At 39.5% G+C, this 19,212-nt stretch overlaps 1 protein-coding gene across 2 annotated transcripts in view; it reads left to right on the forward strand.

Moving 5' to 3' along the window:
• Trio (trio Rho guanine nucleotide exchange factor) overlaps positions 1 to 19,212 on the forward strand; it is a 320,123-nt gene that overhangs the window by 269,434 nt on the left and 31,477 nt on the right. For both annotated transcript variants that reach the window (XM_070042198.1, XM_070042199.1), the window contains exons 35-41: positions 72 to 364; positions 2,453 to 2,623; positions 5,165 to 5,260; positions 12,810 to 12,958; positions 14,953 to 15,019; positions 16,790 to 16,893; positions 19,072 to 19,141. In XM_070042198.1, the coding sequence (XP_069898299.1) occupies positions 72 to 364; positions 2,453 to 2,623; positions 5,165 to 5,260; positions 12,810 to 12,958; positions 14,953 to 15,019; positions 16,790 to 16,893; positions 19,072 to 19,141 (950 nt within the window). The remainder of the gene's footprint in view (positions 1 to 71; positions 365 to 2,452; positions 2,624 to 5,164; positions 5,261 to 12,809; positions 12,959 to 14,952; positions 15,020 to 16,789; positions 16,894 to 19,071; positions 19,142 to 19,212) is intronic.

The following is a 19,212-nucleotide window of genomic DNA, read 5'->3' on the forward strand; positions in this document are numbered from 1 at the left end:
ATGCTGATTGAATGACAGACTTTCTCCCTGTGCCATGTTCAGTAAAACTCCCTCTTTGTCTTTCCTGTTAGACTCGCTGTCCGTGTCCAGTAATGATGCCAGTCCACCTGCCTCCGTAGCTTCCCTCCAGCCGCACATGATTGGAGCCCAGAGCTCACCTGGCCCCAAGCGGCCTGGCAACACTCTGCGCAAGTGGCTCACCAGTCCAGTGAGGCGGCTCAGCAGTGGCAAGGCTGATGGGCACGTGAAGAAGCTTGCCCACAAGCACAAGAAGAGCAGAGAAGTCCGTAAAAGTACCGACGCCGGCTCACAGAAGGACTCGGATGACAGTGCAGCCACCCCACAGGACGAGACAGTGGAAGAGGTGGGTCTGTATAGTTGGCCTGTGACTACAGCTATTTAACTTGTGGGAGGTCAAAGGCTAGAGCCTTTCCAAACATTTTCTTTTTTTTTTTCCAGTTAGGAGTAGTTGCTTGTCTTGTGAAACCAGACAAAACTAATTCAGTGTAACCCCCAATCACCAGCATCCTATACCCACATAGCTTGTGTTTAATGCTAGCCAGGATACATAGTGAGACCCTCTCTCAAAAGTAACATAGCTGGGCGCTGGTGGCTCACGCCTGTAATCCTAGCTACTCAGGAGGCTGAGATCTGAGGATCATGGTTCAAAGCCAGCCTGGGCAAGAAAGTCCATGAGACTCTTATCTCCAATAAACCACTAGAAAACCAGAAGTGGCGCTGTGGTTCAAGCAGTAGAGCACTCGCTTTGAGCTGAAGAGCACAGGAACAGCTCCCAAGCCCAGAGTTTAAGCCCCACAACTGACAAAAAAAAAAAAAAAAAAAAAAGTAACATAGCAAGGGAGTTGGAGGGGTGGCTCAGTTGATGGAGCACTACCCAGGGAGCAGAAACGTCAGGTACCAAGTTTCTATTTACTTAAAAATAAGTAAATGAATGAAAAGCTACTCAGGAGGCTGAGATTTGCAGGTCTTGGTTCAGAGTTAGCCTGGCAAGAAAGTTCGTGAGATTCCTATCTCCAATTAACTGCTAAAAAGCTGGAAATGGTGCTGTAGTTCAAACTGCTAGAGAATTAGCCTTGAGCACAAAGGCCCTGAGTTCAAGCCTCAGGACTAGTACAAAAAAAATAAAAATGAGCCAGGTGCCAGTGGCTCACACCTGTAATCCTAGCTACTCAGGAGGCTGAGATCTGAGGATCAGGGTTCAAAGCCAGCCTGGGCAGGAAAGACAGTGAGACTCCTATCTCCAATAAACCACTAGGAAACCGGAAGTGGCGCTGTAACTCAAGTGGTAGAGAGCTCACCTTGAGCTGAAGAGCTGAGGGACAGCGCCCAGGCCCAGAGTTCAAGCCCCACAACCGACGAAAGAAAAGAAAGAAAAGAAAGAAAGAAAGAAGGAAAGAAAGAAAGAAAGAAAGAAAGAAAGAAAGAAAGAAAGAAAGAAAGAAAGAAAGAAAGAAAGAAAGAAAGAAAGGAAGGAGAAGAAAGATAAAACAACAAGAAAAAGAATGGATGGAGGAAAAAAATGCATTAGAAACCATTTCTCTGTAGACACATTTCTCTGTAGACACACATGACTTTTGAAAAGAAACTAGACCAAACTGAGCTCCTCCAAGCTAGTCAGCTCTCCATACCTGTACCATGAAGAAGTGGGCACCACAGGGTTGAGCCCTTCTCCTCCTCACTCTGCCTCCAGGCAAAGCCAGCAGCCACTGTGTTCTGTCCAGCTGGTGAGCAGTCTGATATGAGCACCAAACAGCAGGGTATCTCCATGCAGAAGACATTGGTTGAAGAACATGTGGAGTGTTGACATCCTCCAGTTCTTTTTCCACAATTTAAACTTACATCATGTCTTTATTTATTTATTTATTTTTATTGTGAAAATACCATATAGAGGGGTTACAATTACATGGGCAAGATAATGAGTACATTTCTTATCAAGCATTGTTGCCTCCTCCTTTGTTTCCCCTTCCCATCCCTTCCCATCTTCCCCATCCCACCCCTTACATCTTGTCTTGAGTTGAAAGTATCCAATTGATAATTGCTTTTACTGACCATACAGGAAACACCAGGTTATTCCCATGTCACTGAAGTTAGTGACTTTGAGGGGGTTTTTCCCTCCTACTTTTTGTTTAGGCATTTTAAGTTATATTGCAATAAATAAGAGTTCCTTCATAACCCTAAAACAACTGGAAAGTTTGATTAAGGGCCTTCAAGCTTTTTACCTTGGACTCCTCAAAGTCCACACAGGCTCAAAAAAGTCAAGTCAAAAGGAAGCCGGATCAGATTTGTTTCAATTCATCAGTTTAATAGGTGTGTTTTAGACTCCCTTTCCTGGACATGTTTTTAAGCCACAGGTTTTTACTGGCCGGGTATGCGAGCTGATACTGGAAGTCAATGCCCGCAGTTTAATGAGTAATTGCTGATTTGATTTCAGAGGGGCCGGAACGAGGGCCTCAGCAGTGGCACACTCTCAAAATCCTCCTCCTCGGGGATGCAGAGCTGCGGGGAAGAAGAAGGGGAGGAAGGGGCTGACGCAGTGCCGCTGCCTCCACCCATGGCCATCCAGCAGCACAGCCTCCTGCAGCCGGACTCACAGGACGACAAGGTAAAGGGGAGCTTGTACCCACCTGTGCAAGGGGTGGGAGCCCTTCAGTAGCTGCTTCACACCAGCCCCACTTTTCAGGGCTAGAAGACCCTGTGGACAAAATGCCTGGTGGCCTGGTGCTTTCCTAGGCAAGAGTCCGACTATTTGCACCTGAAGTGTAAATAACTAGCCCATTTAAATGAAGCACTAGGCAACATGGGCTATATCCATGGGGTTGAATAAAAAATATTTACTGTGTTTGAGTGATATATCAGTAATTATAAAGAAATTTTTGTTTCCAAATTCTTTGATTAGTTTGAGAGGACAAACAAAGGAACTCCATACAGCCTTCTTGAATGTGATGCAAACCAATAGTAGGCTGCCTTGCTCCCTCTGTGAAGTGCTTTTGTACATAGTTTTCAGTTTGAAGGCAGGTGTGTAGCTGTCCAGCTACTTTCCCAATATGCCAAAGTGTTTATAGGATTAGCACCCCCCCCCCCCCCCCCGAGTATGGGCATAATTACCAAAGTGCAGAAAACTGCATTTCCTTCTTGGACACATGTGAAAGCTTAGCCATGTGAATCTTTTTTTCTGTTCTGAGTTCTTACATAATTTTAAATTATTTTGTCTATTTCAATTGTAGAATCCTAAAAATAAAATATCAAAAAGGAAAACTGATGAATGTAACTCACTTATCCACTCTAGTATTCTAGCCCTGTAGTGCCCATCAAAATTGTCAGGTGTTGAAAATCATGCTCTGAAGTCATTGCTGGGTTTTTGTTTTGGCAGTAACTTAAGTTTTCTGAAGAAAATAGATGTGCTTCAACATTTTGTTTCTCCATTTCTCCCCCTTTTCCTCCCCTGACTCCCTTGTCAGTCCTGGCAATCATTCACTGTGTTAGTAACCTTAGGATCTGCCTTGAACAGTGATTGGCAGCCATGAGCCTGCAGCACAATGCTGTAGTCTTAACTCAAGGCAGACATTTCCACTGCCCCTTATTTATGGGAATGTGCTTCTCCTTCCCCTTTAACAGGCAGGCCCTGCACTGTGAGGTGAGGGTGCTGTAGGTCTGGGCCCAAAGTGTGAGCTACAGAGTTTAGCTTGGGTTTGGGTCTGTGGAATTCTATGTAACCATCACTGTAGGCCCTCAGCCCCTATGCATATGGAACTGTCGAAGAAGGTAAAGGCTATGTGGGTTTTCTGACAGTTCCTATGCTATTTTGTAACATTCAACTATGCCTTTTTTAAAGGCAGAAAACTGGAATTTATTAAGGCTGGGTGATTGTCCAGACAGTGAGTGACCAGGCTTGTTGGCTTATTCACCAAAATAAAGAATTGTGTTCTCCATTTAAAGAGTTAATTGCACTGTATTCTCTACTGTTTTTGAATCACTTAACTGGTTACTGTGTTACATCAGTGAATATTATCAATAAGAATTTTTCATTTAAAAAAGTCTAGTGATATTCCCAAACAGTATATTATCTTGTTGACTAATTTTTTGTTTTGTTTTGTTTTCTCTTTTTGTAAACTTTCACTGTAGCACTATGTTGATTTGTGTTCTGTGTCTGTTTTGGCTCAGTTTCCTTACCTTTCCATTTGAATTTTTTTTCTTTGTTTTGTTTACTTCATAGTCCAAGTTTCATCAGACCAAACCAATATTTGTTTTGTAAAGTGTATATTTTGATCCACATTTGTAAAAGCCTTGTAAATGTATAAATATGTATCTGTCTACCGTGAGAAATGCATCACTAGGACAGCTAGCCATGTGTTGCATGCATCTCCGCTGTCCATAATATGAAGCAAGGTTCATATTACTTATGCCCCTCTTCTAGTTCCCAGTAAACCAACGGTGAAAGTAATCTGCAAACCCACTGTGTTTGCTAATTACTGAAAACTGGCAATCAGTAGCCCCTCCCTGAGATTTCCTTACTGTCAACCCGTTACACCCTTGATTCTAGCCATAAGTGGCATCTCATAGCTTGTGAGGCGCAGCTCTTCTGTACTCTGCACTAAGCATTGGGGAAATGGATGGCACAGAAAATGGTGAGCTTGTCCCCCTCTCTTCCCTATCTGGTCACTGCACCCTGGTTCCTTTCCTTTTCTCTCGATTTTTTTTTTTCTCTTAATCTCATGAATACAGTAAAGCCATTGTTAGTAGCTTGTTTTATTTCCTGATTATTTGAGGATTCGCCCATTAGACTTAAGTCTCTCTTCTGTTGACCAGATTCAGATTCCTGGCCAGCAGTTTCAATGGCAATATTACAGATAGGGCATCCTGGCCCAGTCACCTCTCTGAAAAACATTACAGTGTTACATGACTGCAGATTAAAAACAGACCTTGTCTGCTTTCCACATGTATCCTAAATAGGTTCTATTTAATGTTTCATGTCAGATTATTGTAAATTTAAAGGAATGACTAAATAAATGCAAACGAAGACAAACTGGTCTTTTTTGTCTGGAATTCCTTTTTTAAAAGAGTTGGAGCTTACAAGGGAACTTGCTGTCTCTCCAGTTATTAACCTGTGGCTTCTCCTCGTCCCTCTTCCGAACTTCTCCCATAGGCCTCTTCTCGATTATTGGTCCGCCCCACCAGCTCCGAAACACCAAGTGCAGCTGAGCTCGTCAGTGCCATTGAAGAACTTGTGAAAAGCAAGATGGTAAGGCTTCCTGAGTAAAGTTAAAGGTTTGAAAACTTCTCTCCTCTGCTCTAGATGGGCTTGCTTTTGCCTGGGTCTTGTTATGTTTTGCAGACAATGGTCTAGGTCCCATACTACCTTTACTTCTGACCCACAGTGAGTTTGAGAGTGTGTATACATGCTACCCTCAGGTTCACCACTGTGTTTGAAGGGCTTTACTCCCATGTGAGAAGATAAATGAACACGAACGTAGGAAAGAGTTGCATAGGGAAGCATCTAGGAGACGCCAAGTCCAAGCTTCCGAGGCCTTTTCTTCTGAGTTTTGCAGTAGCACTGACATCACACTGTGGACAGTGCTGTCAGCCGTTCACCCAAACCTTGAGCTCCAGACTTGTTATTTGGGCTGTCTTGTTTACTGGCCCACTGCTTCTGTAGGTGACGGTAGCATCTGTGTCTTCAGAGATAGAGACACCAAGTGATAAATAGTATCCTCTAACGTGATGTTGCTGGCATACACTGTTTGTCTTGGCCTGAAGCCCCAGGTAAGCAAGGGTACACAGTCTGTCCTGCCGGAATATGTATTCAGGTCAGTGGCACACACAGCCAGGCTTCTGTGGCTGCCTCTAAAATCCCATACTTGGATTTGGAGTGCTGATGAGAAAGGAGTGTGTGTTAATATATAATGGCTTTATTGTCATACAAAAATTGTCATGAAAGCCCCAAGTTGAATGTAGGTTCTCTGCTTGTGGCTGATTAAAATCAGTTAATTTCTGTTAACAATAAAGTATAAAAACACCAACGGCCACAACTTCTTAGATTCTATATCCTATTACCCCTGTGAAGGATCTCCAAATGTTTGGAAAGGCCCCTCTGGAGTCTCAGTCCTGAGCCTTTCCTTGGAGAAACCAGTTCATTTTCCACTATACAGACTTTGTCCTTCTTCCAGATATTTTCCTGCTGGTACAAACGTGGGAAAAATACACATTTGTCACTTTTCCTCTCAAAATTAATTTACTTTTTAAGATTCTAAGACTTCATATGCATGGTACATACTAATGTTTGCACTAACCACTTCCTTTTCATAACTGACATATCTGTTACCTGGTATTATGATAATAACACCACTGATGGCTTGACGTAAATGCTCATAAGCACACTGACTAATACAGTCCCCACAGCAACCCTTGAGGTGAACATGCCTGAATATTTACAGATGCAAAAGCCAGAACACTTGAAACTTTCACTAGCTAGTAAGGGTGAAAGATGTGATTTACTATAGTTTATTTCAGCAGATTTCTTATGTGTTTGTTTCCAGTTGTTGTTGTTTTCACTTCTGTAAATACCTATATTCATTACATGTATATGATTATATTTGTAAGCTAAATTTCCATTTGGGGATTGCTAGCACAAAGAATGTACCTCAAAATTAAAGAGTTTATCTGTATTTGTATTTGGGTGTTAACTAGGTATCAGACTTGTCTTTCCCATTTCTTCTTCCACCTCTAAATGGCCACTAGTAAAAATGGTTGACTCAGTTAAATAGGAAATATATGTAAGAAAAGTTCAAGGAGACATGTTGCCCTACCATAGCTAGGAACTTTTCCCTGAGCAGTCACTGAATTCTGAGAAACAGTGCACATTCAAGTTAGACAGGAAGCCAGAGACTGAGGGGCTCACATCCGTAATACCAGCTACTCAGGAGGCTGAGATCTGAGGATTCCGATTTGAAGCCAGCCCAGGAAGGGAAAGTTCATGAGACTCTTATCTCCAGTTAACTACTAGAAAGTCAGAAGTAGATAGAACCCAGGCCCTGAGTTCAAGCTTCATTACCAACACACACACACACACTCTCTCTCTCTCTCTCTCTCTCTCTTAAACCTAAAGTTAGATAGGAAGGTTGCCAGGATTTGATAGATAATTCAGAAATTTGCACTTCACTACCCTACTGAATTGCAGCAGTATAAATTGAGTTATACTGCCTCCTTGCTATTCAAGAAATTAGTTGATTACCAGTCTAAATGAAGGAAACCGAACTTATATTTAGTGGGTTTCTAAGAATATTTAAATATTTTGAAGCCATTTATGTCCATCAATTATATGATCATTAAAATACTTCTTATCTGAAAATGAAATGGGTTTCCTAGGAATGCCAAGACGCAGGCAGGGCCTTGCCAACTTGTGATTATACTGCAGGTGTCATTCTATCTTAAGTGTCTGTGTGGAATTACACATGGAGAGATGGCCTGTGGCATGGGTTTTTTTTTGGCCTCTTCCTAGTTTATTCTCCTTTTTTAATCCTGAAGAACTGAACTTCATCTGTTTATCCAGTTGAAACTGAAGCTCTTTCTTATCACTATTGTGTCCTTTTAAGTCATGAAGCTACTGTCCTAGTGAAAGGCCAAGTCCAAGTTTGGAGGCAAGCCGACTTGGACCCAAGCATAGTCACTTCTTTTCGGAATTGTATTTTATTCTATTGTAAAGGTAATGAATACATTTCTTGTCAAACAATGTTACCCCCACCCTTATTTTCTCCCACTTTCTTTTCCCCTGACTCCCCTACCTCCCCAGTTGTAAAGTCCATTTCTTGTGAGTATTGCTGTTGCATTGGTTCACCCTTTATTCTTTGTCTTACCATTTAGTTATTCCTCTTCCCATCCCCAAATCAGATAAATGTATATATAAGACAGAGGGCACCAAAATAAAAAACAGTGACAATAGAGGATAAGCCAAAGAGAAAAAAAAAAAACTAAAGAAAAAAATAACTTCACACAGTACATTAAAAAACCAAAAAAAACTCTTTTTTTGGGGGGGGGGGTCCACTCATGGGGCCTGAACTCTAGGCCTGGGCACTATCCCTCAGCTCTTCAGCTCAAGGCTAGCGCTCTACCACTTGAGCCACAGTGCTACTTCCAACTTTTTTCTTTTTACTAATGTGGTGCTGAGGAATCGAACCTAGGGCCTCTTGCATGCAAGGCAAGCGCTCTACCACTGAGCCACCTTCCCAGCCCCAACAAAACTCTCGTTTCCATATCTTGGAGTTCATTTCAATTAGTATCATTTTATATGGCCATATGTACGTACCTTGAGCTATTGTGATCCTAAGGACTATCCTAGACAATGCACTAATTATTACAAATGAGGGAAACCATGAAGCCTATGTTTCTTTGGGCCTGGCTTACTTCACTTAATATTATTTTTTCCCAAGTCTTTCCATTTCCTTACAAATGGGGCAATGTTATTCTTTCTGAAAGAAGCATGAAATTCCAGTGTGTGTGTGTGTGTGTGTGTGTGTGTGTGTGTGTGTCAGTGTCAGTCACATTTTCTTGATCCATTGATCTACTGAGGGCTATCTGGGTTGGTTCCCTATCTAACTATGGTAAATAATACTGCAGTGAAGTGAACATGGTTGTGCTGGTAACTTTAGTGTAACCTTCTTTGTGATCATTTGGGTAAATGCCCACAAGTAGGATTGCTGGATCATAGGTGAGCCCTATGTTAACTCTCAAGGAATTTCCATACTGCTTTCCAGAGTGCCTGAACAAGTTTATACTCCCACCAACTGTGTAGTAGCATCTCCTTTATGCCACATGCCTGCTAGCATCTATTATCTGGGGTGAGGTTGAATCTCAATGTAGTTTTGATTTACATTTCTTTCATGGCCAATGATGTTCAACATTTCTTCATGTGTCTATTGGCTATTCTTATTTCCTCTCCAGAGAAGTTTCTTTTTAATTCTTTATCCCACTTATTAATGGGGTGGTTGTTTCTTTGAGGATTTGTTATGGTATGGTTCATTTTTTGAGCTCTTGGTATATTTTTGATATGAGGCCCTTGTCTGTTGTATGGCTAGTCACTTATTTGATGTGGACTTTGCCAAGCCATTGCCTCAGCCTCTCTGAACCTGTGTCATTCAGCTGTTAATTGTAAATGGATGCTTTTTGTTGGGCTCCCAACAAGCTTCCTGACATTGAGACACTGAGTTCTGCTTTCTCTTCCCCTGCAAAGAAGCATGTTTATACTGTGTGCAGCAGACTCAGCCCCTCTCCATTCTGCCACAGAATGTAAAAGATTCTGCTCTCTTTGATTCAGAGGATTCAACTCTGAATAGATTTCTTATCACTGATACTCTGGTGTAAGGTGGGAATTGTCCTCAATGAAACTGTCCTGAGTCATTGTTGTACCCTATCACCCGCCTTGGTCCTGGTAACTACTGCAGATCTGTAGGCATTGGTGTTGTCTTGTGGGTAATTCTGAAGTTAAAACACGTTTGTGATTGGATTTTAATACTGAATCATTTGTCCACCAAGAGTATATTTATTGGATTGAAGAAAGAGCAAGGATAAGATATTTACTGCATAGTATGATGTCCAAGAAACTGGAACTTTCTAAACCTGAAGTTTTGACATGAAAAATAAAAATCCACCCTGAAAATTCCCTGTGTTCCCGAGACATTCACTTGGAATGCAATTTGCAAATATTTGCAGAGTAATAATCCACAGTCTGACAGATAATTGACTCATAGCATTCCTGGAAATGCCAATTGTCTTAAGAGTTGTGTATCATTCCTGAGCAATGACAATAATATAATATTGTCAATAACTGCTTGCACTTGACTTGGGGGTTTTCCTGTAATACCTAAGCAAAACATAAAGGGAAATAAAGGAATGGTAATAAATAACATCTAAAATTTAAGATGTTAGACAGCAAACAAAGCAGAAGCAGAAGGAATGGAATCAAGGGTAAGAGCAGAAAACAATGAAAGGAAAAACAGTAGGATAATAAAATCCAAATATGTTCTTTCCTTTTTACTTATTTTTACTTTATTTTTTAAAATATGTTCGTTTAAGTAGTTGTTTAAAGGAGTTGCCATTGAACAAAGCAGATTTTGAATACAAAGCACCTTGATCAGTGTCACCCCTTTCAGTATTCCCAGGTAATTTCAAAAGAAACAGCAGGTTCACAAAATAAGTTTATAAGTGTGGAATAAATTGAGAAAATTCAGTAATACAACATTACTTTGTTATACTCATTAGAAATAAATTTGAAATGGTACCAGAATGAAAGAGGAAAAAGTACCCTTTAAAAACCTTAGAAAAGACTATGCAGACCTATATTTATAGATACATAGAGAAAGTTGACATTGACAGAGGGTTCTATAGATAATTCATCCACAACCTGGTACTGCAGTATTGAAATCTTATTAATGCCGGGTGCCGGTGGCTCATGCCTGTAATCCTAACTACTCAGGAGGCTAAGATCTGAGGATAGCAGTTCAAGGGCAGCCCAGACAGGAAAGTCTATGAGACTTGTATCTCCAATAAACCACTCAGAAAACTGGAAGTGGCGCTGAGGCTTAAGTGTTAGAGCAATCACCTTGAGCTGAATAGCTCAGGGACAGCACCCAGGCCAGACCCAGAGTTCAGGCCCCATCACACACACACACACACACACACACACACACACACACACACACACACACACACACACACACACACACACACACACACACACACACACACACACACACACACACACACACACACACACACACACACACACACACACCCCTTATTAATGCAGTTACACACACACACACACACGCACCTTATTAATGCAGTTCTGTGGCAACTTTGTAGAAGTGATCCCCCTGTTACACACACACCATTGTGTGAGAGGCTCAGAGGCAGTGAATGTCACAAAGGTGAAAAGAACATAGAATCACAATCATTCTTGTCAGACGTTTTGCACCTCTGCAGATTACCTGTCTTGTTCAGTTTACAACTGAGGATAGCCAGCCAGAAGGGGCTTTGAGATCCTCTTCCAGATCCTTACATGGTCATCTAGTTTATAAAGATGGTTTTCATGGATACCAATGAAGTTGGTGACTTTCCCCTTTGCCCTCTCCTCTGCAGGAGGAAGAATAGCTACTGACTTTTTTCTTAGTATTCAAGTAAACAGAGTTCAGTCTAATGAGTTCCAGCTGCCTGGGCAGTATGACAGGATGTCCTCCATCACTCTGTAGATTTGGGCTTCCATCATGAATTTCATGATCTGATGAGCTGTGATACCAGTTTTGATGCTTATGTCTAACATTTGCATCCAGTAAAGGTTATTCACTATTTAAAGGAGTACAATAGAGAGCTCTGGTTTTTTTGTGTGTTCTTTTTTTTTTTTTACTGCTTCATGGGTTTCATTTAATGAAATTGCACATATAGAATATTGTCTCAAAGCTCCTGTTAATGATGAAGATCAGTCTGTTTTTATTAGGGGGAGAAAATAGAAAAGGTAACTTTAATTTATAGTATCAAATCAAGTAAGTCAGTTACTAGATGTTCTTGCCCAAAGATAAGTTAATTGCATTTCTGGTTATATTTTTATTATTATATATCTGGTTGGATGCTTTAGAAATGTTAAAAGTTCCTATTGTCCCTAGGAACTTTGATCATCAGGTAGAGAAATAATGTGTATACCAGTTGGAAAATAATCAGTTGAAAAAGGAAAAAGAAAAGAAACTAAAAAAGGAAAAGAAGAGAAAGTAATCAGTTGCTAACCATTGTCACATTATTTAACTCACAGTGTTATTTTATACACCTACAAAGCTCTGTGCAAACTTCTACAAGTAATACAAGAAAGGCAATCACCTGTAGAAATTAAGATTCCATAGGGGAATGTGCTAGGCAACTTTCCATTACTATAACAAAATACCTGAGTGAAAGAGTAAAAGTTTATTTCAGCTCATAATTTTGGATGCTTCATTTCATGTTTTGGGGCCTGTAACAGGCAGCATGTTATAGCAGGAATGTATGTTGAAGGAAATGTCTTTCACTTCATGGTTGAGAACAAAAGAGATAAAATTAGCCAGGGTTTCAAGTTCCCCTTCAAGGACATTTTCCCAGTGACTGGAGATCTCCCAGTAGGACCTGACCTCTTCTAATTTCCACTACTTCCCAACAGTACTGTCAGCAAGAGACTGAGCCTTTAATTCATGGGGCATAAGGAGTACCCAGACTATGGCGGGGAGGGAGATTTGTAGAGAAAGAATTGAGACCAGCCTGACCACTGCTTCCAATAGGAAGCTGAGTGGTATATATACCTTGCATCATAGACATCCTGGATGATCAAGAACAACCCAAGTGTTTGAACTGTAGATTTTCTGTTGTCTCCCACCAACAGGGAGCATAGGCCCATCTCTAGGGACAACACTGGCTTAACCCCCCCCCCACACACACACTTATGAAATGCCCATGCTTTCATATAGCCAAGAAGAAAATTGCAAAAATAAGCCACATAGCCACAAGTTAGTAGTGCTCTGATGTAAGAAGTTCAAGCATTTCTCATTAATAAGTAGTAATGAAATATTAATGTATATAAATTCATTATTCTTTTCACTTTAACTTTTCTGTCTAGCTCCTCTAACTCAGCTTTTTAGTACTCAAATTTTTTGTCTTTAAATGTTGTGTAGCTTCAACGTACAGATTATATAATTTTAAAAACATATTTGTTGTATGCTAATTTCATCTAGCATGTCCTGTGGGCAGTAAGCATTGTTCATTATTTACATTTCTTCCAGGCGCTGGAGGACCGTCCTAGCTCACTCCTTGTCGATCAGGGAGACAGTAGTAGCCCCTCCTTCAACCCTTCAGACAATTCCCTGCTCTCTTCCTCCTCTCCCATTGATGAAATGGAAGAAAGGAAATCCAGCTCTTTAAAGAGAAGACAGTAAGACAAACGTTTTTGTTCTCATTTTTTTCATGTTATTTCCTATCTTTGGCTCCTTCAGAACTGGGATTCATTCAAGACTGGGATTCATCTCTGAATTAGTGAAGATCTAAGATCTCATTGAGAGAGGAGGGAGAGAGAGACAGAGAAAGACAGAGAGAAAGGATGTCAAGTACCCAAAAACTCATAAGGGTGCAGTGAGCCCTAGCTTCACTTTCTGTTGTTAGGTTTGTAAATAATAATGCACATGAAGAAAATTTGCTTGTCATACATGCTAAGAAACTCCTAGAGTTTCTATTGTATATGTAGTTGGGTTTTTTTTTTGAAAGTCGATTTTCTTTTTATTGTTAGAAATAGATGTGAAAGAATTACATTTGCATAGATGGCTGAGAAATAGTCTTTGCTAAGTTCTATCTACATGATGTAGTTGGGTTTTTTTTTTTTGTTTTTTTTGTTTTTTTGGGTCCGGTCGTGGGGCCTGAACTCTGGGCCTGGGCGCTGTCGCTCAGCTCTTCAGCTCAAGGCTAGCGTTCTACCACTTGAGCCATAGCGCCACTTCCGGCTTTTTTCATTTTGCTTATGTGGTGCTGAGGAATCGAACCCAGGGCCTCAGGCATGCAAGGCAAGCGCTCTACCACTGAGCCACCTTCCCAGCCCATAGCTGGGTTTTTTTAAGGCTATATAAAATTAGAACTAGTCCCAAAAACATATATATTATTTATATATATATATATATATATATATATATATATATGTTTCAAATATAACTTAGTGGTAGTGTTTCTCAATTCTGGTACGATGGCTAATGATAATAATCCTGAAAAGTTACAAAAAGCTTAACCTATTCTCTAGCGAAGAGGAAAAACTGCAAGGGATGTGAGGGAGGAGACGATTTTATTCATTAATGCATCTCAGTGACTTGAGTGGCATTGGGCATATGAAAGATACCAGTTGATGATTACTGACTGAATGAACAAATAAAATGAATTTTTTCAGGTTGGTTGAGATCTTTTCCATATTGATAAAATGATTATCCTCTATTATCTGAGTACCCTTAGTTCCAGAACACTTTAAGTGGTGCATTCAAACCCATGGTGTTAAACATCTGAATTTTTTTCTATACAGACTTAAGCCTATAGTCAGAACTATCTGGGAAGGAGATTAAGATTTGAGGCCAGCCTGAACAAAATGAGGAGGGAGGAGGAGGTGGAAGAGGAATTGTTCACAAAATTCCATCTCAATAAATGGTGCTTGCCTATCATCCCAAGATACTAGAGAAGCACAATGGGTGGGTGGGTATGGTAGTGTGTACCTAACTTCATGATGAAGTACAAATAGGAAAAACACAGCTCAACCTGATATAAAGCAATCAACATCATTTCTTGAAAATAACCAGTATAATCTAGGTGCTGATGGCTTACTCCAATAATCCTGCCTATTCAAAAGGCTAAGCTTGGTTCAAATGTAGCCCAGGCAGAATAGTCTATGACACTCTTATCTCCAGTTAACCAGCAAAAAGCCAGAACTGCAGGTAAGGCTCAAGTGTCAGAACACCAGCTTGGTGGTGTGGTTCAAGTGATAAGAGCTCCTGCCTAGTAAGCAAGAGACCCTAAGGTCAAAACTCATTACCACCAAAAATATATATTTTTCCTATGTTTATTGAAGCTTAAAACAACCAGTTAAAGAACCAATTGCTTCCCCTAATGTCATACCTTCATAACAAAGTTTTGTCTGAGTTTCTTTTCATGCAATCAGAGTGAGGTAGGCTGAATGCTGATTGTAGCCATGAAAATGTGTGTGGATGTTTTTGACCCCAAGACCTCTTACAGATCACTGACTTGAACTTGGAAGTGACTGGAACACTAAAAAAGCTTAGGTCCCAAGTTGTATAAATTTGATATATTGCTGTAAGATCCTAAAACATATCTATCTGACAAGTGAAAAGTAGCAAAGCAAAGAGTCTGGTTTGTAAACACTAATTTTCTTTTTCCTAGTTATGTTTTGCAAGAGTTAGTAGAGACAGAGAGAGACTATGTACGCGACCTTGGCTATGTGGTTGAGGTATGTATCTTCACAAATTTAATAGCTTTGTATCAACAGTTAACTGAAAGAAGTCATATTAGACAGTATAGCAATGATATTTTCTCAGAAACCTTAAAAATGCTTTTTAATTAATGAGCTAATTGATTAGCTCACTAATTAAAAAGCCAATAAAATATTTCATCTTGGCCAGTTATTTTGGCAATCTGTATCCAGTTGTAAAGACGTTTTTAAACAACTGAGGTTTTGTAACTAGTGTGCCTAACACAAGAATGGATGCTATAGAAATGTCCGCCTCATTGGCCTGTGGCAGTCCCTATCCCTGGTGAATTATTTGTAGTTTTGCATAGATTACATGCGTTGACATTTTCATTGACCTGAAATGGCTGAGCTCTTGTGTAGCCACAGCAAAAGTCCTACCTTTATACTAGTATGGAAAGAACATGATTGCATTAATATAATTACTTCATCAAAAAGCTATTTTTATTTGAAAAGTTTTGTTTATGCTTTAAACTTTGCAAATATGTTCAAGACAATATTTTTTGGTTCATGTCCAATTAAAAGTAACAGCTGTGGGCTAGGTACTGGTAGCTCACACCTACAATCATAGCTACTCAAAGATCTGAGATCTAACAACATCAGTTCGAAGCCAGTCTGACATCCATAGAACTTTTAACTCCAATGAACCAGCAAAAAGATGAAGTGGAAGTATAGTTCAAGTGGTTGATGACCAGCTGTGAGCAAAAAAGCCAAGCAAGAGCTCAGGCTCAGAATTTAAGCCTCAATACCCCCAGTAACAGCTGTAGGTCTGGATGGTAGGGTTAGCTCATAGAGAGCCTACTCGCCTAGCGTATACAGAGCCCTGGGTGCTTTCCCTGGCACTTCAACAAAGACAGAAAAAAAGTAGTAGTCATTATAGTTAATGAAGGATTTAACAGCCAACACTGGTGTGGTGATACACACCTGTAATCTAGCTACTCAGGACGCTGAGATCTAATGGTTGAAATTCAAAGCCAGCTGAGGCAGTGAAATCCTTGAGACTATCTCCAGTCAACCAGCAAAAACCTGGAAGTGCACCTGTGCCAACAGATGCTAATTTGGGGGGAAAAGCTGCAGAGAGCTGCCCAGACCCTGAGTTCAAGCCCCAGTACCAGACAGCAAAGAAAAACACAAAGATTTGACATACTTGATTAGTTTGTAGTCATTGATAACAGTGAGGCATGTGTAACTTAAATACGAAAAAGGTTCTGGTGTAGGTTGGCATTGCAGTTGGATGGAAGTTTGGCTTTGAGGGAAAGTCTGCTATGTGCTCAAGCTGTAATAGCAAGACATGTGACACCACACCTAACTGAATGGAAATTTTAAATCATGGTTTATCTACATATTTAACTTGTTAAAAATCATTGAGTAAAAATAATTTTGTTAAATCCTTACTTTAAAATTGTATAATAAAAAAGAAAAGAAAATCCTTCATGAGAGAAATGTTCAGAATAGGAAGTGTGCTTCAGATCAAATATTTAAATTTACTAGCTAATATTATTTATATGAATAAAACCATGTACATTTATTTAAACTGTTTCAGTTCCTTATAAGAATTTTGATCCATGAATGTTAAGCAGTTCAAGAAGAGAAAATGGTTTGTAGTATACTTTTCTAATATCTTTTTATTTGTTTTTAACTTAAGGATTGATTATAAAGCTGTGTATTTATTGTGTCCTTTTCTAAGCAATAATCTACTACTTGATTTAAGCATACTGCATAATGAGCTTGTTTTTAAATATTTCACTGTAGGGCTACATGGCACTTATGAAAGAGGATGGGGTACCTGATGACATGAAGGGAAAAGACAAGATTGTATTTGGCAACATCCATCAGATTTATGACTGGCACAGAGAGTACGTAAGCTACATACCATGCTGGTGGCATGCAGATCATCAGCACTTGATACACTTCATCAGACCAGGCCAGTGGTAAAAGAGAGATTTATGGATCCATTGTTTTATTACCTGAGTAGCCTCGTGGAGGAACCTTGTACAAAGGACATTCTAGATACCAAGGAGTTTAATAGTTGCATTTCAAGGCTTGGGAAAGAATCTTAACTTTTTACTATTGGTCCATGCCAAGCTCCAGGTTTCTAGGTAGAAGTTCACTGCCTGGGTTGTGGACTGTTTCTGACCTTGAGGCATTTGCTTCCCTTCTCTGTGAGCACAGCTTCTTCGTCTGCACCACCTCATGGGGATTTTTTTTTTAATAGTGAATGAATTAATACTTCTAAACCACTTAGGACAACATCTGTATAGAGTAAGCCTTAGTAAATGTTTCTAATTAGAATTAGTCTCTCTTTATTATAAGTTACTATTATTAAAGGGTTTTTAATTTTTCCAACTCAGTATTAATGGGAAAAGTATTCACGGTTGTCCAAGTAAATGAAACTTGGTCCTAGTATCTTGCCCATTCTTACCCTGACCAGGATGAGAACCACATGGGGTTAGTGCTCCAGCAACTTGAAGCTGATGGATGCATTAGGATATTCCAGCTTCAGACTCTCATGCCTATGACATAAATAAGGCCTACTGTCCTGTCTTTACAGGCATGGCTGTTCTTTCTGGCAGAACATGCAAATCCATACCTTCTCTTTAAAGCTAAAGCTAAATGCTGCTTCTCCATTAGGCCTACACATTGCATATACTCCCCTATAGCTAGCGGTTTGTGCCCTTTAAACTATAAAGCCCAATACATATAGGAGGTATTGCCATGAAAAGCATCAAATAGTGTTTTGTTATCTCTCTCCTTATAAAATGAAAAGCCTAGCCAGGTGCCAGTGGCTCACACCTGTAATCCTAGTTACTCAGGATGCTGAGATCTGAGGATCATGGTTCAAAGCCAGCCCAGGCAGGAAACTCCATGAAACTCTTAACGCCAATAAACCACCAGAAAGCCAGAAGTGGCGCTGTAGCTCAAGTGGCAGAGTGTTCACCTTGAGCTGAAGAGCTGAGGGACAGCACCAGGCCCAGAATTCAAGCCCCACGACTGACAAAAATAAATAAATAAATAAATAAATAAATAAATAAATAAATAAATAAATAAATAAATAAATAAATAAATAAATAAAATGCCTATGAACCCAAGTATGGGATTTTTTTTTTCATATCATAATGTCTAACTAGTTCACTTGAACTCATAGATATTTGACTGACTTTAAAAATAACACTTGAATATATAGATCTTACCAAAAGCACAGTGATACCAATTTGAAAGGGATGTGTTGTATTATTGTTTAGTCTTCTCAAAAGGCTTGTCTTTAAAGCAACACAAAATTCCTGGGATAGACAGAGAGAGAATGCTCCAAAAGATTCTGTCCCACACACTGTTTGCCTAGTTTGGGGATAATAAAACCACAGTGCTGCTGAATTGCACATGACATTAATTGTCTTGCTGGGCTGGTGGTTAATAAACACCAAATATAAACATACAAGTGATAATTGAGTTAAATACATGTACTCAAGGTAAAGATAGTAACAAAAAAATGAAGAGCAAATTGCCTTACAGCTATTTTGTGCCTGTGATTGCATACAATTTTAATCTTAATGGGAGCTGATATTTACAAACTACAAATTGATTTTGGTATTTAAGAAAATTTCATAAAATTGGCACAGATAATATGTTCAGCATTTAATATCTGTTATCTAATTAGAGTCCCTAAAACTATTGGAAAATGTATGAAATTTACTGGTATGTTTCAGAAATGAAAGTTGATACTATGTTTTGGAGTATTAAATTTTTTAGTCAGTATTCAGCCCAAGGATATTAGTGTATGTGTTCTGAAAAAACTGAGACTAGGATTGTTACACAGCACTAAGAAAGCTTCCCAATCAAGAGAGAATTTCATTCTGCCTTAGCTTTTTAAACTGTATTTATTTTACTTTATATCTTAATAATGTTCTCTGTGTGGTCCATATTTGACAAGTATATACTTTTTCTCCCCAACTGCCCTTGTCTACATATTTGGAAAATACACATCTCAGATTAGGAAGCCAATTAGAAATTGTTCTGATATTTTCTTCTCTTTTCAGCTTTTTTTTAGGAGAGTTAGAGAAGTGCCTTGAAGATCCGGAAAAACTAGGATCCTTATTTGTTAAACATGTAAGTACAGTGGCATTATTTATATTCTGTTCTGATATTGTCATATTCTAAAAACCTGAGCAATAAAGTCA

Source organism: Dipodomys merriami, unplaced genomic scaffold (genome assembly GCF_024711535.1).
Source record: "Dipodomys merriami isolate MVZ:Mamm:240054 unplaced genomic scaffold, mDipMer1.0.p SCAF_32, whole genome shotgun sequence".
Classification (NCBI taxonomy): Eukaryota; Metazoa; Chordata; class Mammalia; order Rodentia; family Heteromyidae; genus Dipodomys; species Dipodomys merriami.